Source organism: Lathamus discolor, chromosome 10 (genome assembly GCF_037157495.1).
Source record: "Lathamus discolor isolate bLatDis1 chromosome 10, bLatDis1.hap1, whole genome shotgun sequence".
In the NCBI taxonomy this organism is placed as follows: Eukaryota; Metazoa; Chordata; class Aves; order Psittaciformes; family Psittacidae; genus Lathamus; species Lathamus discolor.
The window spans coordinates 10323164-10346455 of NC_088893.1; the positions used below are offsets into that span (position 1 = coordinate 10323164).

The 23292-nt window shown below is 52.7% G+C and overlaps 1 protein-coding gene across 1 annotated transcript in view; it reads right to left on the reverse strand.

Moving 5' to 3' along the window:
• The window catches only part of ADRB2 (adrenoceptor beta 2), a 33469-nt gene extending 13720 nt beyond the window's left edge, over positions 1-19749 (reverse strand). Inside the window, exon 1 of the mRNA XM_065690711.1 lies at positions 18374-19749. Within this exon, the coding sequence (XP_065546783.1) occupies positions 18374-19547 (1174 nt within the window). The 5' untranslated portion in view covers positions 19548-19749. The remainder of the gene's footprint in view (positions 1-18373) is intronic.
• Positions 19750-23292: the final 3543 nt, after the last annotated feature.

Genomic DNA, 23292 nt, shown 5'->3' on the forward strand with positions numbered 1-23292 from the left:
TCCTCCTGGCCTCCAGAGAGGGGGCTGGAAGTGAGACAGCCCTTGCAGAAGTTAGCTAGAGGAGAGCCCAGCAAAACCTTTCCAGGAACATGAAGAAACGGCAGGGCCAGAATGTTAAAGGGACACCAGGTTCTCATTTCAGTGACTGATTTACTGCAATTTTCCTGCTCTTTAGGAAGGCCCAACTCTTACCTCACAGCACCATGACCCTGCAGCAATCACAGGCTGTGATGTGAAGCTGAAACCTGAAGCCCCATTTGAAAATGGGTGGTCCTGAAGCTTCTGCAGGAATCACAGCCCTGGTATTTACAAAAGGCTGAAGCAGCTCATCTACAGCCCTTTGATGGTCTGATATGGAAGGGCTTTCAGGTCTATTGTATTTTAAATCAGTTACATAGTCATAACGGTGTTGAAATCTGAAAGCCTCCAACTTCTTATAGAGTGACCATCAGCTCTGTAAAACTGTCTGATTCCTCCACACTGGACCCTGGGACACAAGGGCTCGCTGTGACAGTGGGAGGATAGAGCAGGGCTCAGGATCATAGTGTTTCCAACTGCGTGCTAAAATGGCCAGTAAAGAACCCGTGATGTGCAATGAAAGAGTGGTTTCTGTGGCATGGAAATCCATCCAGAGGGAGTCCACGTGGAAATCATAACTGAGCTTTTCATAAATTACTGGAAGTCAAATGTTAACAACTTCCATGTAAGGAAGATAAAATGTGGAGCAGGGCTAGATGCATGCATCTCCTCAGCTCTATTATTCTCGCCTCAAAAACCAGTCCAGCCAGCCCTTTAATCACTCAGCTGCTCATCTCTAAATTGACTCTATAATTAACAATAAAGTGCTTGTTATTTGCATCACCATCCTTTGTAGGAGCTGTGGCTGGGGATGAGGATGCGTACGGTGAGAAGCATGGCACAGGCATGGAATGTGCAAAGAGCCTCTGCTGTGCTCCTTGAACAGGGAGCTCAGGAAGGAGGATCCAAACAGAATTGCTGGGAGCAAAGAGGTAAAACAGGGGAGACACAGGCATAGGCAAAGGTGTGCCTCTGGGGGGCTCAGACTCTTCTGTCCAGGGAAAAGGCACCCCATTGACCTGCACAGGGCAAACAGCATGAAAAACTTGAGTGACTTCTGAGCACAATATACCCATCCTTGTGTTTATACTACAGCACAGGAGTCCTTCAGAAATGCACAGGATGACCTAACAGGTCTAGTTTCTATTAGTCATTTACTTGTAACAAACAGTAATTGGAACTCGTAGCTAAAATCACAGGGGATTTCCTCAGGCAAAGCCATAGCTTGGACCTGGCTTTGGTGATGCTATAATTAGCATGTGTACAGAAACATATCCGTTAGCATGGCAGACTTCTCTGGCCCAGTTTGCATTGATGTTAGTGATGGAATTGCCTCCTTAGTCTCACTTCTTGTATCCCCTGACACAGGAATGTGGGGTCTCTGGGTGAATCATGCAAGAAGCAAAGAGAAAGGAAGACAGTTCTCTGCAAAAACAACTTTTTTTGTCATCAGCTGAAGGAAGGAAATTTAACTTGGGGTTAAGGAAAACGGGAAATGTCTCATTCGCAGGGGATGCAGTCACTTTCAAATTAAACAGGATCACTCAAGTCCAGCTAATATAACCTGGACTTGATGATCTTAAAGGTCTTTTCCAACCTGGTTGATTGAATGAGTCGAAGATATAACACAGAATGGTTTTCTAACGCTGTTAGCAAATGTTGCCCTCTTGGTGCAAAAGGTTGTGTCTCTTCCTTTGGGGATCTAGCTCCATTCTCACCCTCTCAGTGGTAAGGCTCAGTGACCTGATGGTAGCTGTCTTACATGCATCCTCATTGCACTCCAGGTAAACTAGCAGAAGAAGAAAAGGGTTTCATCATTAAGTGAATCTGGATGGGGCTGAGGTTCAGACTCCTGCTGTGGAAGCCAAGAAATGACAGTATCTGGCAGATATGAAGCATCCTCTCTCCAAACTTTTGGACACCACTTGCAGATGCTGCCCTTCCAGGCACCGTCTGCCTGGCAGGCTCCATCTGCGGGCAAGTGCACAGGGACACTGATGTGAGACAAGTCACTGCAGCAGAGTGCAGAGCCTAGCACTCTTGGTTTCTAATCTGGGTCCTGCATCATAGATGTTTGTCACTGTGGAACAGAGTGACACTTTCATGCTGTATTTGTTCCTGCAACCCAAAAAGCACCCCACATAAAAGCCTTTGTACATCAGAGAGGACTGAGGTCTTGCGGTTATATGCAAAGCCTGAACAAACATCTTGGCACTACTGAGTCATATGTATTTCAGTAACAGAACAATCTCTACCCAGTGGCAATATAACCCAGACTGCTTTTCAGGGACAGCTATGGACAGTGGAGACTGGGGGCATCTCCATGTCACTCCAAGGATGCCTTGCACAGCAGGACTGCTCCAGCTCTGGACCATGGATAAGTTTACACCCCTAATACAGCCAGGGTCCTGCCTGGTTCCGTTCCTGCTGGGCTCCCACCTTCCCTGGGGAGCAGTGTAGCTATGGGCTCCTCCACACGTCCTCTGGGGCTGCTCATGGCAAAACCATCTTAGCAAAGCAGCGTTGACACTAGCCACATGGCACGCACTCGTGTTACCGCAGGCACTGCAAATAGCAGCCCCTTCACCGCTGACAAGTGCGCATGATGGACATACCAGGAGAGGTGAGCTACACTGACCTGTCCCTTCCAGACCACAGCTGCTGTAGAGACACCCCACGATAGCCAAACAAAGACACATAAAGAATAAAGCCAAACTAAGAGCAGCAAAACCTGTGGGAGCGATGCTGATGCCAAAGCCCAGGCACCCAACCCCTTCCCATGGCTCTCCTCTGGGAAAACCCCGTCTCCCCACTTGAACCTTGCGGTTGCATCTCCCGCTTATCGCCAAGGCCATCGCTGCGCCGGGGCAGGCAGATGGCTGTCCTGGTTTGTCTCCATACCTGTCAGCCACACTCACTGCAAAGGCACGCGTGGCTGCTCCACACCCTCCCAGTCCTGCCTTGGCACGCTGCAGAGCAGCCTCCCAGAAGGAAGCGAGCTTGCTGTTCGTTTTGAGGCCATCATCGCTCCACACAGAGCTTCAGCCACTCAGGAAGGAACCACGGGGCTCAGAGGAAATTGGGAGTTACTGCTTTACCCAGTCCTGCCCTGCGCCAAGGACTGGAAAGGGACTTTCCAAATGCATGAGCTTGTCTCTGAGTCTTCTACAAGGAAGAGGATGCTGGAAATACAAGGGGAGGGCTGGAAAATAAGGCAAATAAAGATGGTACATTGAGGTAGACAGTATGTTTTTGGAAATGGACGCCAGGCTTTCTTCATCTGTTGTCCATCACTGGTTTTCTCTGGGCACCTCCATCTGCAGGTGGAGGTCTCCAATAGAAAACACATTTAAAAATGCCTTTTTTAAGACACCTTGAATTCTTTCAGCACTCCTGGACATCAGAACTTGAAAACCACAGCTAGCAGCAGCCACAGAACAAGCAGGCACTACACTGGCCTGTCTGGCCCTGTTTACAAATCAAGATGCTGCTCACCCCAGATATGTCTTCTATTCAGAAAGCAATGCATTTGGTAGGGACTCTTTTTTCAGGCCATTTGATTTGTGGTGCTCTGGGGATGCTTATAAGCATTTCATCCCATCCATTGGAGTTCTTGGTTACGCAATCCAAAGTCAGATTTAGGCCACCTTGTGCCTATCATCACATTTGTACTGGCTGGAAAACAAGACAAGAGAAAGAAATACTGGGATCAGGACCGTAATATGCAGCACAGAGAAGGGACACCCGCATCCAAAACCAAGGCACAGGACAGACAGTCTGGTCCTGCGGGCAATGCTGGAATCAGGAGCACAACACAAGGGACATCCCTGCTCTGGCTCGGACACCACCATGGTGTGGGACTGCTCTGCAGTGCCCTGTCAGCCGAGATGTGGCTCTTTTCCTACGCTGAAGGAAAATAAGCACTGAAGGCAGAAACGATCCAGCTGCTTATGGAGCATCTCAGGTTTGCAGTGGGAGTTTCCTCCCATGACAAAATCCCTGGCTTTTCTTCCCACTCCAGCAGTGCAAAGGAGCCCTGAAGCTGCTGTAATGAGCCTGCTGAAAGTTTGGGCTGGTAGGGGAAAATACCTCAGCAGCGCCGTAGAGGTGTGACATGCTCCGTGCCTTCTCCAGTGTTGGGCTAGGATGGGACGTCACTAGAGACTGGGTTCATACTGCTGTCTTCTGATCCCTGGCCCCGAGAATGGCACAGTGAGAAGGTGACACCCAGGCTGGATGCCCAGGGCCAGGACTTGCTGGATTTTTACTGGACAGGAGGATCAGCTGTCACTTTTTCACCCATCTCCAGTGAAAATCACCTCCACATCCTTTCATTTGGTCTTAATGCCCTGTCCCAGCTGATTTATTTGATCATTGGCAGGGACAGGGTTGTGCTCACTGTGTTCAAACACATAACTTGGGCCACTTAAATCCTTACTTGCAGTCTGCAGATGCACATTGCTTTTTCTTGCATACCAGTTGCTTACAGTAAGCCAGCTATTCCTCAGCATCTCCCGTTCCCAGGAGGAACCGATCCCTGCGCAAGGCATTGGAGACAAGGGAAAGGAGAGCCTGTCAAACAGCCTGCCTTCCCTCTGAGTGCTCAAACAACACCTCCCTTTATCTCTCACTAGCCCTCTCAGTGAATTGAGTGCTTGTTCTGCTTTGGGTGGAAACGCTCCAGCTCCAGTTTGTCACCGGTTCCCTAGCACGGTCCCACTGCATGGCTCAGCCCAGTGAGGCCTAAAGCTAACTGGCACGATGTGCTCTGACTGTGCTGACCGCTCGGGTCATTTGTGTTTAAACATCATCCCACTGCCTTGTGCCAGGACCTGCCCCACCGCCTGCCTGATCCCTGCCCGGGCCATCCTCATGAGGCACCAGCTTGCAAGGCCAGGGCTTCCAGCACTGGCTCTGTCAGGCAGGAGGGAAGAGAATGATTTGAGACAAAAAGTTCTGATGTTGTTTACGGTAAAAGCAGAACGCTTTTATTTGGTTGGGGTTGTTTGTCCCCTGCTCTTCCTGAAACTGGAAACCCAGTGCAGGAGGTAGCACGGCATAAGGCAGAGGAGGCTGTCTTTAAAAATAACCCAACACTCACCTTCCTGGCCCTAGGAGCATAAATTAGGCTGGCCACTTGCCTCGGACAACTCCCCCTGCGCCGGGAACACACTGTGCATGCATTGCCTCACTAGTGGCCATCCTTGCTCCCTCGCAAGTTTGTGTCATAGAATCATAGAATAGTTAGGGTTGGAAAGGACCTTAAAATCATCCAGTTCCAACCCCCCTGCCATGGGCAGGGACATCTCACACTAAACCATCCCACCCAAGGCTTCATCCAACCTGGCCTTGAACACTGCCAAGGATGGAGCACTCACAACCTCCCTGGGCAGCCCATTCCAGTGCCTCACCACCCTTACAGTAAAGAACTTCTTTCTTATATCCCATCTAAACTTCCCCTGCTTAAGTTTGAACCCATTACCCCTTGTCCTGTCACTACAGTCCCTGATGAAGAGTCCCTCCCCAGCATCCCTATAGGCCCCCCTTTCAGGTACTGGAAGGCTACTACGAGGTCTCCATGCAGCCTTCTCTTCTCCAGGCTGAACAGCCCCAACTTCCTCAGCCTATCACTGACAAGCTGCCCACCCTCCCTTCATCCTGCTGCTTCGATCCACTAAATCAAACCCATACTGGCTGAAAGCAGACAAGGGAAGTACTAACATAGGAGGGAAGAGGCACCAGCCAACTGCCTGCACTGAAATACAAATCCTGCTGTCATGGCATTCTCCAGCCCTGTTTCTTCTTCTGCAGTCCCTTTCTACCTTCTCCTTCCTGTCCCATGGGATCCAGCCTCTTGCTTTCCAACCTGAGTTTCCTACTCCTGCTTGAGTCATTGTCACCCTCAGGACTGATTTCTCATCTCATTTGTTTCTTTGTCATTTTTCACACTCTCATTTTGCCTCTGTTCTTTGGTTGCCTCCATCTGTCCTTTCAACCATTCTCCTTAAAGTCCTTCTCTATCTACCACCAGTCTGTACTGCATTTATGACTTTAATGGCAGAGCTAATGAAAGCCTCCTTACAGACACAGGCCCCCAGCAAGCTGCGGTTTTCCAAACCTATGCTGTAAGAGTTGGCTCCATCTGGTTTCATCATTATCTTTCCCCTCTTGAGTTTTGCGTGTTAAAGAGAATTCTTAGGCAAATGAAGAAAACATCCCAAAATCACTCTGACTGTTATAAGCCTTTAGCTTTGCAAATCCTATCAGCAAGTAAAATCCCCAAAGCTCTGCCATGTCACTGGAGCAAACTGAAATCCTATCCTTCAGCCAAACAAGTGAATCCAAGTGGCTTGTCCTCAACAGGGAGGGTTGGAATCAGCCCAGCCTGAGACCAAACCTGAGCCAGTGCAATGCCAGCACACCCCCCCCCCCCGCTTAGCATCCCTCTAAGGTCCAGGGGGGCCTTGGTAGGGAGAGCTCATCGTGCCCCTGGCCAGCACTTGGGCAGAGGGAGCCCCATGCTTCACTTCAGCAATCCTTTCCCCCTTTCTGTCCCTCCTGGCCACCATCCACAAGCCATGCTTCGAAACCCAGACCCCTGGCCCCATCCCTCCTGCCACGGGGCTGTGCCCTGACCTTTCCTTTCTGGGAGCAGCACTCTTCTCCCATCACCTGATGGCCCTGCAGTGCCAATGGAGGGGCAGCCCGGCTGGAGCAGCCCAGCACCCTGCCCCTCTCCCTGCCTCCTGCTGCCGCCGCCAGCCCGGAGCGGTGGCAGCCGTGGTGTCATCACCTCCCGTGCCAGGGAGAGGTGTCCACAACTGTCCCGTACAGTCTGCTAGCAAATGTCAGCTGCGCCCCGTGAAGGAGGGGCTGGGGCCGCAGGAGGAGCAGGCTGTGCATCACTCTGCGGGTAGGGAAGGGGGGTGTTCATTCGAGGCTGGGTGACTCCCCTGGAGCAGTTTCCACGCTATAAATAGGTACCCTGAGGATCCCCTTTTAAGAAGGGTCTTTCTCTGCAGCAGGGAGCCCCAGAGGGATGTGGAAGCACACAGCCAGCTTTTCAATAAGATGAACAAATCGTGCTATGCAGTCGGTGAGGAATGGCCTTCTTGTTCTGAGTCACAAAGATCTTTCTGTGGTTCTGCTCTCACATTTTCTCCCCATGGGTATTCCCTCTACAGCCTCCCCGTTGCCTCAGCTGCTGTGCCGAAGTGATACGAATCAACTCCAATAGGGGAGGATTGCATCTCCAGATTAGTGCCTTCCTCACTACCATATCCCCTAAGTCTATATACTTGTACTCTCTGCAACTGTATCTCAGCTGGATACAGCAGGACCTCCAGGTTTGGGTGGGACTTGCCTTCATTGCCTCTCCATAGCCACTGCCACAGCCACTGGCACTGCTCAGGGCTCCATCTTCTACAGCAGGGAGAGTGCTAACAATGGTGCAAAACCCTGGCAAGTTCAACAAATGACTCCACTGTCATGAAGCTGAAAAGCAGAGGACAACCTGTGCTTGCCAGGAGAAGACACAGGAAGGGTGTCTCTGAGCCACAGCACTTCAAAGGGCTGGTGAAAGCACCTATCCCTCCAGCACAACCAGGCAAGCATCTCTCTTTGCCTCCCACTTTCCACACCAAAGATCTCTGTGGTAGCTACAGACTGGCTTTCAAGATCATGCAGAGTGCTGACTGATTCCCCATCACAACCAATTTCACACATTATCTTCTGGCTTACACCACTGTCCGTGGCACTGCAGGACTGGGAAGACACACATCCCAGTGGAAAGTCTGTGATTGATGGTTTAACCACATGGATCTTTGACGCAGAGCAAGTGGAGTGGAAAGAGGTCCTGCTTGAACCAGGCAACTTAAACAGAGCCTTGCAAGGCATGGCACAGCGGCAGGAAAGGCACTGCAATGCCCAGCAGAACCCCCTGGAAGACCATCCTAAAGCCCAGCCTAGAAAGTCAATGTCTCTCCATATCAAATTAGTGGGCTGATGCAAAGGTGTTTCTCATCTGAGCATGAGAGAACCATTTGTTTCCTCTTCTTTAGCTACAAAGCCATTTGTACAGCCCGTCCCACTCAGCAGCTCTGTAATCCAGTGTTTGACCTCAACTTGTCTCTATAAAGTCCCCTGCTCAGCCAGACTCATGTCAAGGCAGAGTATCACAGCAATATCTAGGTTATGGTGAGGTACCACAGAAGACCTACAGTCAAGGCTGATGCGGATTTATCTCAGCATCGTTCCCTTGTGAGAGGCTGCCCACTGCGCTGACACACTTCCTCTCTGAAACCAGCAGCGATGTCCTATTTTCATGAGATCTCAGCTGGAAGAGAGGGGTGACAGCCTATGCCTGATTCCACCCATTCCCAAGCAGGACACACCAGGTGAGGTGAATGGACAGTAATGAAACATCTGAATATGAGAACAGATTCCCCAGTGAACAGGTACCTGAGCAGCTCCTCCGCTCCTACTCCCCTGTGTGTGCATAGATACATTGGGGTTTCTACTGCCCCTGCTACATGCAGACACTTCCTTTCTCTACATTCCTCTCTCTACCAGCCTATCTCCCCCTGAGCCCTTTGCTCCCAAGGGCAGGCATCAAGGGCTTCTGCTCCAGTTTTCCTCAGAAAAAACTGCCCCACGTTTCCAGACACTAGTCCAATACAATAGGATGGGAATTTCAGGCTTTGGAGCAGGGACCCTGCAACCCTATGGATATTTTACATTGTTTTTGAAGGCTCCTTCAGTGCTGCCTAACCAAACTGCAGCCCACAGGACCTCCATCCAACAGCCACTAGGCAATGTAACATCCTGACAGGCATCCATTGTGGTAAGCACCATTTGACCTGATGCCAGCGAGCTCGGGAGGCAGGAAGAGCAGCATGGCTTTGGGGGTGGTAAGAAGTGCTTTCAGCAGTGTGGTTCTTGCTTGGGCCGGTGGCTGAAGAATCTCAAGACGAGGGCAGCCCCCACCCAGAGATGAATAAACATTTCCTTCAGATGGGGAGAAAAAAGATTAAGGAACCATTTTTCACACTCGCATCCACTTAAGAGGAAAAAATATTTACATGAGGGAGCGAGGACTTGGCAGGGGCTCCCCAGAGGCCGTTTGCTGTTTATGCATTTCCCAGGACTGGGCTGGGGCTGTGGAGCTCAGCGATGGAGCCTGAACCACCCCCAGCTGCTGAGAAGGTGGTGAGAGTGGGGAGCTGCGTTCAGACTGTCTCTAGAGCTGGTGGTCAGACATCTTCTTGCCACTGCTCCGGTGCCTATGCCTGCAGTGAAGTCATTCGTGAGACCGCAGGTACCTCTGGCAGCGGCCACTGCAGTTTTCTAATGCCTTTCCTTTGCATGACTGGAGGACCAGAGCCAGGAGAGGGTGCTGGGAGCATCAGAGCCACAAACGTGCTGGGAAGCAGGGACTGGGCTCTAAGCATCTTTGAGGACCAAGCACCTTTCCAAGGTGGGATGTGAAATGTTCACCAGTCCTGTTTTAAAACAGGGATGGGGGAGCTGGATGGCAGCTGAGGGTCCTCACAAAGATGCTGAAGGTCTGATGTGTCCCTTCATCAGGACCCCTTCAGTCAGCAATGGCTTGTGTTTCTAGCTGGGGCTCTCTATCCCTTGAAAGCACAAAGTTACAAACCTATAAATTACTATAATTTGGGCATCTGCTGTGTTTTGGAAGTGCCTGGTGTAATCCCTCCCTGTCCAAGCTGCACAGTGACTCCCCACTGCTGTTTCTGGAAAGGGGAAGCTTCAAAACATGCCGGGCACACACTGGCCTCTGCTGCCAAGACTTTCATCATGGTCTTAAGTGCCATAAAGAATGCAAAATACTTGTCATTGCAACACGCTGGGCTGGGATCCTACTTTACACCAACCATGCTCTTTCTTCAGCCCCACCTGAAGCAGTAAGAGGTGCACCAGGACAACCGGGCTGAGCAACAGGTAACAGAGAACTAGGCAAGAGACTAGGATACTTTTCCAAAGACACCCCCCCAGAAGCTTTTATAATCCCAAGTAGGAGATAAAGCAACCTGGGACAGACAGCAGTGACCTACCACAATGTGCTCCTGTTACCCCTGTTCCTGCAGGGCAATTCATGCCTGCTTTCAGCCCAAGCTCCAAACCACCAGCTGGAGAAGCTACAGCGCAGGGTGCAGGAGTCCTGCAGTGTGGGGCTCATCCTGAGCAAGGTAAGACCTTGCTTCGAAAGCTGAGAGGGAGCAGAGTCATCATTCACTCCTTTCTGCTGCAATGCGAGTGCTGTGGCTTGCTTCTTGGACAGAACAGAGCAGTGACAGCACCGGGCTTTGCAGACCAGCCCTGCACCCATTGCGCAGTGTTTCATGTTTCCCATCCCAACAGCCTCCGTACCAGACATCTGTGTTTCCTCCCAGTCCCAGGGAACGCTGGCAGCAGAGACCAGCAATAGAGGAGTAAAGCCCACAGCTGTACTCATCCATGCTTCTGCAGCAGCCCTGCTCTGGAGTGGCAGCACAGGAACCATCCAAGTCTGCCGCTGTTTGAAGTCCAAACAAGCAGAAAAGCAGGTGAAGGTTTAAAAATCACTTTGTCTACAAACCCTGGTGTAAATGGTGAAAACCAGAGAAGCCGTTTTACAGCAAGGTGCTGAGCATCCACATCCTGCTCACCACTTCCAGGGCTCAGACCACCGGATAAATGAAGGGAATCCTCATCCACTGTGTGCGCCTCCCCACCAGCACCGTTCAGGTGCTGGCTATCTTTAATGATCCCTGAAGGATTAACTGGAAGGATCTTTGAGAGTACGGTGCGAATACAGCCAGCAAACAGCTTTCAGCAAGGACACCTGACTACAAACATACCATAAATACTCTTTATCCAACCACAATGTCAGTCAATAGGGCCTGCAATAAACACTCAAACTTTTGAACTTAGAGATATTCATCTATGCATCTATCTGTCTAGCACAACAAAACATCTTCCAGTTTCCCTGTTTATACACAGATCTGTATGGTGCTGTCTACAGATAATGGAGATGTAGATACATACAATAGCTAAATATATATGCACTTGTGCAGAAATGACCTTACCAAGGACAGTAAACAAGTAAATATTTCCCAACCCACTCTCACTGGCGCTGGCAATATTGCACTGAAATTCAGCTGTATGCTCCTGCCATTGGGAGGGTAACAAAACAGGAGAAAAAGTGAAATTGAATGGGTGGAGAAGCATCAAATCCACTTTTTTCATGACAAAGATTGTAAGGGCTCAATACCACCTCAAAATACTCCCAGCAATCTCACACACAGCAATTCCAGCAGATACTCACTGCCAAATCCAGGGGAATCAGCGTTGTGTCCTGCTCTTACAACACTTACCAGGAGAGATAACCTCCTTCCCAGATCTGTGTGAACTCCAGCTTCCAGCGTGAGCTGCTCTGTCTAGACCCAGGCTGTGTCACTGAAACCCTGGGGAAGCATCTGTGCTCCCGGCTGAGCTGGATGTACTTTGCTCTGTGTCAGGCAAAGACAAACCTCGGTCCTTTGGCCGAGGGTGCAAGAGGCAGCAGTTGTACCACAGGGTTTGCCCATACCGCCAGCAGGAGCTTGAGGAACAGCCATAGTGCATTCCCCAGGAGGCAGTGATGGGTGAAATACTGGTGCTGTACTCTGCAGTGGGACAAGCAGCACCAACAGGTTCCCATGAGTGCCCCATGCAGCTGATCACCCCACAGGAACGTGTCTGATACGAGGGTGTAGCTACCCCAGATGCCAAATGACGGTGTCCTCACAGCCCGGGATGTGTGCTCATTGCAAAATGTTCTCTGTGCCCCTAGATAGAAAGGTTATGGCTAATGCCTGCTTTCAAAACAGCTCCAATAAAAGAATAACAAGGGGAAGAAGTGTTCAGGTGGCTGGGTTCAAGTTTCAGAAAGAGACAAGCTTTCACATCAAGAGACTTGATGTGGCACAGGGAGATGTGAAAGAGTGGCTGCAGTTCTACATGTGGGCCTGAGAAACCAAGCACAAGTGTAAAAACAGCAGTGAAAGGAACCTTAATCCTTGCAAACCACTCATCTTGGGGGGCCTGGGGTCACAGCACCTCTCTGCTGAGAATAGCACCCAAGGCCACAGGGGCTTTTCAAAACAGCCCTTGCTCATCTGAACCTTAAGAACCACTCTGGGTACCACACACATTGCAAACCCCAAGTGCGTGCACCGATACTGCTCTTAGATGCTAGCAAAAGCTGCGGTCAGCCAGGGTATGAGGTGCTTTACCAGGGATGGATGCTTTCACAGAGGCAGCTGGGGAGGGGGAAGACTGGGGTGATGCTGGTGAGAGGAGCAGCAGGCACCTTCCCTGCTCCCCCTTTCATCCCAGGAGCACAGCCAGGCACTGCCATGGTCAGCCAGGTCAAACCTTTGCTTCCCTGCTGCTTTTGGAAGGGTGGCACTTGCTATCTGCTGAACAGAAAGCAGAGCACAGAACGTGCGAGCCCGGCCATCCTCCCTCCTGCCAGAGGAATGAACGTGCTCATAAACCCATCTCCTTGGGAAACGGATTCATCATACCAGTGAAAACAAACCCTCAGAGGCAGAGGACAGGCAAAGGGAGGGGACAAAAGCCCTTCCCTTGGCCATTGCTGGTGTTTGAGACTCCTGGCAGCTGGAGCACTGTAATTAAAGGCACAGGAGCAGCCGTCCCCATGTGCCGAAAGACGAGCAGCAGGGAAGAAGACTGGCTTTGATGGACAGAGACATGTTGGCTGGAACTCAGGGAGAAAAGGAGAGTTTATGGTCTTTGGAAGAAGGGGCAGGCAACTCAGGAGAACTGCAAGGATGTCATGAGGTTATGAAGGGGGAAAATCAGAAGGGCCAAAGCCCAGCTAGAACTTCATCTAGATGCTTGATGTTTTCTTTGCCTCAGTCTTTCATAGCAAGAACAGTTGTTCTCGGGATACCCAGCCCCTAAGCTGTAAGGCAGGGACAAGGAGCAGAAAGAAGTCCCCATAACCCAAGGGGAAATGATCAGTGACCAGCTGCTACTCCAGACAAACACACAAGTCTCTGGGGCTGGGTGGGATTCACCCAGGGGGACTGAGGGACTCATCAAGCCACTTTCCATCACTCATCATCAGTCCTGGCCAACTGGGGAGGTTCCAGCTGACTGGAAATCAGCAAATGTGCTGCCCATCTACAAGAAGGGCTGGCAGGAGGATCCAGGGAACTGCAGACTTGTCAGTCTCAGAGGGCCAAGGCCATTGGTATGAGGTTCAACAAGGCTCAGTGCCATGTCCTTTGGGTCATAACAACCCCATGCAACACTACAGAGTTGGGAAGAGTGGTTGGAAAGCTGCAGTCAGAAAAGGACCTGGGGTGAATAGCTGGGTGATATGAGCAGCTTGTGCCCAGGAGGCCAAGAAGGCCAACAGATTCCTGGCCTGTATCAGCAATAGGGTGGTCAGCAGGACTAAGGAAGTGGTTGTCCCCCTGTGCTCAGCACTGGTGAGGCTGCATCTCAAATCCTGTGTTCAGTTTTGGGCCCATGACTACAGGAAAGGTGTTGAGGTGCTGGAGTGGGTCCTGAGAAGGGCAACAAAGCTGGGGAAGGGTCTGGAGCACAAGTCTGATGAGAAACAGCTAAGGGACTTGGGGGGGAGAGGGGTTTACCCTGGAGAAAAGGAGGCTCAGGGGGGACCTCATTGCTCTCTACAACTACCTGAAAGGAGGCTGTAGCAAGGTGAGAGTCCGTCTCTTCTCCCAAGTAGCAAGTGATAGAAGAAGAGGAAATGTCCTCAAACTGTGCCAGAGAGGGTTTAGACTGGGTATTAGGAAAAATTTCTTCACCAAAAGAGCTGTTGAGCACTGGAACAGGCTGCCCAGGGAAGTAGTGGAGTCACCAGTCCTGGAGGTGTTTAAAAGACGTGTAGATGAGGCACTTGGGGACATGATTTAGTGATGGACTTGACAGCATTGGGTTAGCAGTTGGACTTGATGGTCTTAAAGGTCTTTTCCAACCTAAATGATTCTATGAGTACATACCACAGGGGCACGAGATGCTGGGAGACAGATTGCAGCCTGATGTTTACTCCTGGACAGCGCTGTCAATACCCTCCCCTCTACAGCAAAAACACATCCCTTATAGTAAGTAAATACATAAATAAGCTCTTTGAAAAGCTCAGTGGCTGTGACGTGGGAGAGCTGAAGAGCACGCTGTGTGCCTGCTCACACATCTGCTCCCTTTCCAGAGAAGCCAGGCTCTTTTCCTGCACTACCAAACCCTGGCCTATTTTCAAACATTTGGGTGCATTTGGTAACTTAAGGCTCTTCCGTCCCTCTCCACTGTACCCGCTGTACCCACTGCCTCAGCAGTGTCCCCTGTCAGCAGGGTCTTCCCTTCACCTGCACCACAGGGGAGGCCACAGGCATGGACCTGGCTTCACCAGTGAGGCTGGGGCAGGCATACCCCGACACCCCCCGGCAGTGGGATATGCAGTGATGTGCAGTGCTGCACATGATGAATTGCTGAGCAGTCAGGGATATGAGGTGCTTTGGGAATGGCCAGTCCTGAAGATGTGCTGAAGTCGTGCTCCCAGGTGGGGGTCTGCCTCCAGACCCTGCTCCCTCTGCCAGCTCCACTTGCACTTCCACACCTCCCCAGTGCCAGAGCAAGCAGCGGGTTGTATTTCAAGGCCTGGCTTCCCAGAAAGCAAAAGCTCTCCAGGAATGCTCCCAGGAAGAGAAGGACCAACATAACTCAGCAGCTCTCAGTACTCTGCCTGTTTTGGAGGACAAAGCAAAGACAGCCCCTGATGTGAAAGCTACAGCTGCCTGAATCACAAGCAGGACACACGGCGAGGTCAGTATTTTGTAACAACACAAATGCTGCATTCGTGACGCTCCTCTTGACTTTAAAAACAACAATCTGTTTGGCCAAAGCGGCTAAAAGCAGGGAATGTACCGCAGAGCTCCAGTTACTTGTACACATTGACACCAGGCTGGACTGTATCCCACCCTCGCTCCATTCACCTTTGTGGCAGTGGTGTAAGGTACAAACCAGCAGCATAGCAGGTAGCCAGCTCAGTTTGCTATAAGAATTTGGCATTTGGTCACAATGATTCTCCTCAAATTAAGTCACCTCTCTGGGTTTTATCAGATACATTTAACCTGAGCCAACGGTCTGCTCAGGTGAAATCCTAAATACGCTAAATCAATTTAAGCAACTGTTGTCCTGACTTCAGTGCTCCATTTTTTTGATGCCTATAAAACTATCCTTTGGTTATCAAATGTGTAAACAGGCCAAAGGATTCCTTACACAGCTTTTCTTTTTCAACCATGGAACAGGAAAGGTTTTTCAAGTTCAGCTTTTTTCCTCAATATTACCCCCTTTCCATTGCCTCTGCCCTGAGAACTGTGCAGCTCATATTTCATCAGTTTTACTGATACTGCCATGGAGGAAAGAAATCAGTTCTTCCATACTCAGAATTCATTGCAAGCCTGAGGTTACCTAACAGCATAGCTAAGCATGGCAGTACCGAGGTCAGCTGCCCAGTGCCAACAGCCCAATGTCTCCAGTCCCTGCCACATCCATGTACTCTGGATGCTGCAGTGGTTCTGCAATTAAGACACTTGCTCATCTCTCAGCTTTGGCTACATACGGCCGCAACATCTGAAGCAGGAACACAGCCAGCCAAGTAAATAGAGCAATTATTAGGACAAGAAGCCCTGGTCCACAACATATGCTGCTGAAATGCAAATAATTAGTAACAGTAAAACCACAGACAGCAACTGAAATGTGGACACTGGGTTTCTTTGTGCCCCAATCTATCAGGAGAGTTTGGCTGCTGAACCTGCTGGAGGCTGGTGTGACCCCTACTCACGAGTTGTCACTGCGGGACACCCTTTCCCTCTGTGCCCTTGCTACCTGCCAGCCTACACTGCCCCTGGGTGCTGTGGAACACAGCAAGTGACTGACAGCAAGTGGCGAGGTTAAAAACGGAGGAGATATCGATCACTACAATCAAGAGGTTAATTTTTACTTCCCCCTGAACACTACATACGAGTCACGGCCCTTTCTAAGCTAGAGTGCATCTCAGTGTACCTCCACCACAGCACACACAGCATTCCAGTCCTTGTGCAGTAGGAAGCAAACAGCACCTGACTGCAGGTCTGGTCCTGTGCTGCATCTCCCGTACTCCAACAGCCTGTTAATGTTTATCTGAGGAGCACGGGTTTTGCTGACCTGGGGCCTCGCACACCACACCATGCCATCACACCCTCCTCTGCCCCTGTGGCTCACACTCAGAGGACTTCAAGCACTGCCAACAACCCCACCAAGGCAGGAGGCGAGGGCATGGGCATGAGCAGGAATGGGCACCAAAGGAGGCAGCAAGAGGCAGGAAGGAAGGGCTCTCAGGCACATTCCCTGCTGTAGTGCTGAGCTGGAAAGGCAAGCAGAGCTGAGCCAGCACCCAACACAGGGCTAGAGGAGGAGAGGGCTCTTACAGCTGTTCCTCCTTCACAGCACTCTTTCCAGGCACGATCAGGACCTCTTTGGGATAAAAAAGAAGGGAGCACAAACGGTTTCCAGAACCCAGCCCCACAAAAGCCAGGTGGGGTTTTACTGCGAGGGGTGTGAGAGACCGGGGAGTTTGTCACTGCCCTGCACCTTGCAGCAGCCGCAGCAGAGACCAGCAGCAACACCCCCCGACACTGCCATTCCGGGGGAGCGCCCCTCCAGCCCTCCCTGGGGCGGCCCCTTTCAGCATCACCGCGTGGGGCAATTCCTTCTCAGAGAAGCCAGGAGAGCCTGGGCCACGCGGGAACTGCAAAGAGGTGTCGGCAGCCAGAATCCCTTCTCCATCCCTCTCCCCTCAGCTTCTGGTCTCCCCAGGACGGTGCCTGCTGCTTCCTTGCAGCGCTGCCCCAAAGCCCCTCTGCCGCCTGCAGCGGGGGGTGCCAGCCCTGGGGACTCCCGCATTTACAAAGCCAGTTCTTCCCCGAGGACTCAGCGACACCCAGACACCACATACCGACTACGGCACGGCCCCAGCAGCAACGCAGGACCCACCTCCCTCCCCCCCCCAAGCCCTCTGCAGGGCAAGTGCGTGGAAATGCGGGAGGAAGGGGGGACGTGGAGGGGATGCTCATACAAGCGGTGCCTGAGCATCCATCTCTCTGCGGGACACCACGGCTCCATATGTCCCGTGAGCACCGTTTCTCCCCACCGCGCCCGGTTGTTTCTGAGAAGGCCCTCGGGTCCAGCCTTTTACATGGCAGCCCTGGGTGCAGGGAAGGGGGAAGCTCCATTCCTCTCGCCCCGATCGCTGCTTCCCTCCAGCCAGGGACTTGGAGAGAACACCCCCATGGCAGCAGTGCCGCTGCCGTGCAGGGTCACTGTCCCCGTCGCCACTGCCGTACCCTCCACCCTCCGGTGCCGCCCGGCACCTGCCCGCCCGTGTCTCCCCGCTGACAGCACTGGGCGCCCGCCGCCAGCCCGGGAGCAAACAGCAAAGCCTGCGCAGGGGAAACCCTCCTCAAACCGGCCGACCCCCGGCCGTCCTGCGGCCGGAGCTGCGCTGCCAGCCTCGGAAAACAAACGCTCCTCCCGTCCCACCTCCTCCCTTCCCACCTCATCGGGCTCGCTGTCATTGGAGACTTGTGCTTAAACAAGCCGGGCAGTTTAAAAGCTTTGGTTGGAACCTCAACGAAAGAATGGTTTGTAGCAGCATTTCACCCGACCTCCTTCCCAGCGTCACATTCCTGAGTCCCACAGTCACACTATCACATTCTGGGCAAACGGTCCATTTATTTCTATTATTATTATTTCAGCCGAAAGTCCTATAGCACTTGGCAAGGAAAGCATTCCTTCTTTCTGGGTGTTGTTTAAACTGTCCCACCGACGGCAACTGCAGCGGATCGGACACAATCCCACCGAGCCCCACAGCATCCCTTCTCGGGGGGAGGGGGATGTCACCGATTGCTGTCTCCGCGCTGTCCCCTGGTCTGGACAACACCGGCACCACCGCCCGAGGCTGCCCTTCTGCCCGGGGAGGCGTTCCACGGCCACCGGCTGGGTTATAGCAAGGAACCGGGAAGGCTCCGGCAGGGGACCCGACTCCGCTGCCGCCGAGCGGGGCGTGCAGCCGGGCCCTGCTCCCGCTACCGGTCCCTACACTAAGGTCAAGTTCAAGACCGGCCACTGCCAGGAAGTTCGTCCGGGGACGAGCTTTCTGCACAGCCTCAATTACCAGCACACGCCCCCCCCCCCAGCCTCCACCCGCTCCGCACGGTACCTTTGCAGTGCAAAAACTCCTCGGGGTGGGGGAATGAACCCTCCTCGCACAGCAGCTCGCAGGTTTTATCCGATGTCAAGGGGTAGCCGTTGTCCTCCTCGTTGTAGTCGCTCTTGCCGTTGCTGTTGGAGTAGCCGTTGGCATACATCTTCAGGGCGGACCTGCGGAGGCACAGGAGCTCCTGGAAGGCATACCTGAAGTCCGGGCTCCGGCAGTAGATCAGAGGGTTGAAGGCAGAGTTGACATAACCCAGCCAGTTCAAGAGGATGTACACGTACTTGGGTATGATGTCATCCTGGATGACGTGCACGATGTTGACGATGAAGAAGGGCAGCCAGCAAAGAGTGAAGGTGCCCATAATGATGCCCAGGGTCTTGAGGGCCTTGTGCTCCTTCAAGAAAAACTTGGAGGAACGGCGGTGTCCAGCTCCCCCTTTCTGCTCCTGCTCCTTGTTCTGGGTGTGAAACCTTCCCTCGCTCCTGTCTATCTTCTGCAACTGCTTCTTGGCCACCTGGAAGACTCTGGCGTACACGAATACCATGACCACGAGCGGCAGGTAGAAGGAAATGATGGAGGAGGCAATGGCATAGGCTTGGTTGGTGAAGAAGTCACAACACGTGTCCTTCTCGTAGCACAGGATGGCCTCGTCACGGTCTGCCCGGTACCAATGCATTTGGATGGGCAAGAAGGAGGTGAGGGCAGAGACCACCCACACCACAAGGATGACCACACGTGCCTTGCTCTTGGTCAGCAGGCTCTGGTACTTGAAAGGGGAGGTGATGGCAAAGTACCGGTCCACGGCTATGACACAGAGAGTCTCAATGCTGGCTGTGACACAGAGAACGTCCAAGGAGGTCCAGAACTCACACCAAAAGTTCCCAAACTTCCACATCTCCATAATGATGTGGCAGGCTCCGAAGGGCACCACGGCCAGCCCCATCACCAGGTCGGCGCAAGCCAGCGAGGTGATGAAGTAGTTGGTGACAGTCTGCAAGCGCTGGAACCGGGCGATGGCGGTGATCACTAGCACGTTCCCGAAGACGATGGCCAGCACGATCACCGACATGAGGATCCCCATGCCCACCATCCATACGTCCCGCGACAGCGTGGGGTCGGCGGCGCTCTGGTTCGCGCTCACGTTGCCGCCGGGCAGCTCGGTGCCTGCCACCCCCATGGCCCCGCAGCGAACCCCTCAGGCAGGCGGCGGGGGCTCGCCTTCGCCTAGAGCTGCTCCGCGGCAGCGCCGCGCTGGGCGCCGCGCATAAGGGACGGCAGGTGCGGGGCGGGCTGGGCACGGGGGTGCTGCCGCCGAGCGTGCCTGGGACCGCACCGCTCCGCTCCCCACTGTTCGTGCGCGTCCCGTCCCGTCCCGTCCCGTCGCGGCGGCAGCGCGCCCGCCCGACTCCCCCAGCCCGTTAGGCGCCGCAGAGCTTATAGCGACACCCGCCGTGACATCACCGCCACACAGCCAATAGCGGCCCGCGCCGCGCCCCGCGCGCACCTCGCACCCCCCTCTCCGTACCCCTCCGCACCCCGCCCGCCCGCCCCACGCGTGTCCCCCAGCCCCGGGGTGTCCCCGTGTCTCGCCCCCCTGCAGCCCGTGCGCTCCCTGCCCGCGGTGCCTCCAGCACACACGGCACTAAGGAGATAGTCGGGACGCAGGTGCTGGGCGTCGGAGCCTGCCTTTCCCGAGAGCCCCCATCCTCACCAGTGACACTGATGCCAGAGAGGGACCCTTCGTTAGGGACTGTAGTGACAGGACAAGGGGTAATGAATTCAAACTTAAACAGGCTAGGTTTAGATGACACATTAGGAAGAAGTTATTCCCTGTGAGGGTGCTGAGGCGCTGGCACAGGGTGCCCAGACAAGCTGTGGCTGCCCCTTCCCTGGCAGTGTTCAAGGCCAGGTTGGATGGAGCTTGGAGCAACCTGCTCTGGTGGAAGGTGTCCCTGCCCGTGGCAGGGGGTTGGAACTGGTTCTTTCCAAGCCAAACCATTCTATGATTCTGTGACACACAGGTGTCTGGCTTTGCCAGCCCCCAGCCCAGCACCATGGCTGTGGCTTACCCCCAGTCCAGCCCATTGGCACACAGGCATCCAGGGTGGTGGGATGCATCCGAGTGCTGGAGATGCAGTCCAGCCCCAGAATCCAGAGCTGGTCAAAGGTATAGACACCCTCGACTACCCCAGGAGGCAGGCAGGGAGCCTGTGCCACTGCCACGCACCACAGTCCCCCATGCTGCAGCCAGGCATGTGATTAGCCCTGGACACTATCAGTCACACGTATTTCCCTCCAAAGCAAACAAATTTGCTAAATAAGGACTAAGGAATCCTGGAAACTTCCTTTTAGCCTAACAGGAGATAACGCTGCTGCTGGAGTTTCAGTTCTGCCCATTGCTCTGTGCTGCCACTGTCCCGCCTAGTGCTGCTCTCCCACAGAGATTTATCACGCTGCCTGCAGGCCCCAGGGGCTTGTGGAGGTGACAGCGAAGCCTAAAGGCTGTGGTTCTGAAATTGCCCTGTGTCACAGAATGGGAGAAAAGAAAGAGCTGCTTTTGCCTGGATTTACCTCCAAACCTCCAGCTGCACCAGGAGCGTCTGGTTGAGTGCTGCGCTATGTCCCTCCCCTGGCTGAGGCAGTGGAGGACTCCTGCCTTCACTAGCAAATAAACAGTCGCTAATGTTAATTCTCATTTGAAACACATTGGCTGCTGGAGCCCCATGGGGTTCACAACTCTGCCTTGTTTCTCCCAGACAGCAAAGCCACAGCCTTCACCCCACCAGCCCTGTGCTACAGCCCGCTGGGTGTCCGTGTCGCACCAGCCTGTGCCTGGCTATTTATAGTATAGAGGAGCTGAGTGTATGAGGAGGAAGCTTTGTGGTTTAAACAGAGGGGCAAATGAGGTGCTGGAATCAGGAAATGAGATGAAAGGCAGCTCAGTGGAACGAGGAGGTTTCTGTCTAGGCAGGGATCTTCCCTAACCAGTGGCTTCCCCGTGCTGTTTCCACACTCTGCACACTTCAGAGGTTTTGAAAATGAAGAGATGTGAACAAAAGAGCCACGGGGCAGGAAAAAGAGAAGATTTGGGCACTACATGTCCTCAGCTCCCCGTTCCCCCTTCTTTTGTAAGAGCTGATCAGAAGGCTCTAGAAAGTGCTCAGGGTGAGTTTCTGGAAATAACCTGCAGAGTTTGCTGTGAAGTTTCCCATGGGTTAGGCGAACATGTAGGAATACTCCGACACCAAATCAAAGAGTTCAAAAAGCACTAGGTCCCCTACCTTATCAGCCATGCAAATGTTCCTCCTTGCATGAAGCGCTGAGTCTTGGAAAGAGGAGATGCAGGACTGAGGATGGTAGGAAACACCAGCTCTGAGAGAGTCAAATCTCTGCTTCATAACAAGTGCTTTATCAAAGACATCTTTATGTCCTGCACATCCCCAGTAGCAGTCCTCCATCCCTCCCAAGAGCCTGCTTCAGACCTCTGGAAGTCTCTGTGGCCCAAGGTACAGAAATCAGCCAACCCAGCTTACATCTGGGTGTTTTGTCTTTGTTGTACTACATTTAAAGAAGCCTGAACCTCTGCTTTGGTTAACAGGGTGTGGTGAAAGAAGCAGAGAAAGGCTGATTTTTCTTCCTTGATTCTGCAGCTCTTGCTTGTGTTGGCAATCTTTGTCCACCTCTGTGAGGTGTGCCAGGGTGGGCCCATGGCTCGAGCTGATTTCTGCCCTTGGCTAAGCCGTGGTGACCCCCACCAAGTGGGACTAGTGACCACAGGTCAATTTTGAGTAGTTATTGGCTTTCCAGCATGTTCAAGACTTCTTATTTAAACAAATGCAATACCAAACCTCAGAGGAAGACAAGTTTGCACTTCTTGCACTGCCTAAGGCCCTAGGGAGAGCCTCAGCCCATTCCAAAATGCCTCCTTCTGGGTTCCTTGAGCTTGGAAGATGTCAAAACCAAGCACATCTCATTTGTTTCGTGCTGCACCACTGACCCTGCTGCTTCGTCATCACACTAATCTTTTCTCTTTTTATAATTGGATGTGTGCTCCCTCCTTGCTGGGTGACATTTGAAGAACGGCCTGTGGGATCAATGAGAGAGGCAGGGTTGGTAGCGAGAGGTAATCACTTTTATCAGCCCAACTGACATAATTGGAAAAAACAGCCAGGCTTTCGGGCATGCAAGACCTTCCCGAGGGCTGTGACTAGCAGCGATGCTGGCCTTAACCCCGCCTGCCCAGATGCTTGTCACAAGCTGGAAAGCACAGGCACTCTGATGTTAAGCAGCTGGCCAGATCAGGCCCTTGGCAAGCTGGGAAGTGACAGTCTTTGACACAATGTTTGGCAGGAGAGGAATTTGTAAAATCCTCTTCTTGCACAGACCTGATAAATAACAGTGTTTGGTATGTCGCTGCGGGGAGGCTGCAGAGCAGCAGAAGCAGCCTGCAGACAGCATGGGAGCATCCTTCTTCTGTGGCTGCTTGCAGGGGTCAGGGAGCTTTCCCAGGTTAGCTGTGGCAGCAGCACTGCAGCCTCCTGGCTTTTGATTTCTCTTTCTCTCTTGCTTCATAAGCCATGAGGGGGAGCCACCCATGACTTCCAGCTCTCCGTTAGTCTCTCGCTTATGCTTGTTTGGAACAACAGTGCAATTGGAAATTAAGGTTTGAGTGATAAAATATGGGTTTCTTTCTTTGTTTGCTTGTTTCTCTCTTGGAGCTCCCTGCATGGTCTGGTGTGAGCCCTGAGGCATCTGCTTGCTTCAGGAGCCTGCAGCAGGAGAAGCCCAGGGCTGCCGCTGGCCCCCACCTACAGCAGGGAGGACAGCAGAAGGGAGAGAAGCACTCCTGCTTCTCTTTGATGACGGAGATGCTGCCACCTCCACCCTTGGGCAGCCATTCCCATCCCCAGTGCCCCAAAGGA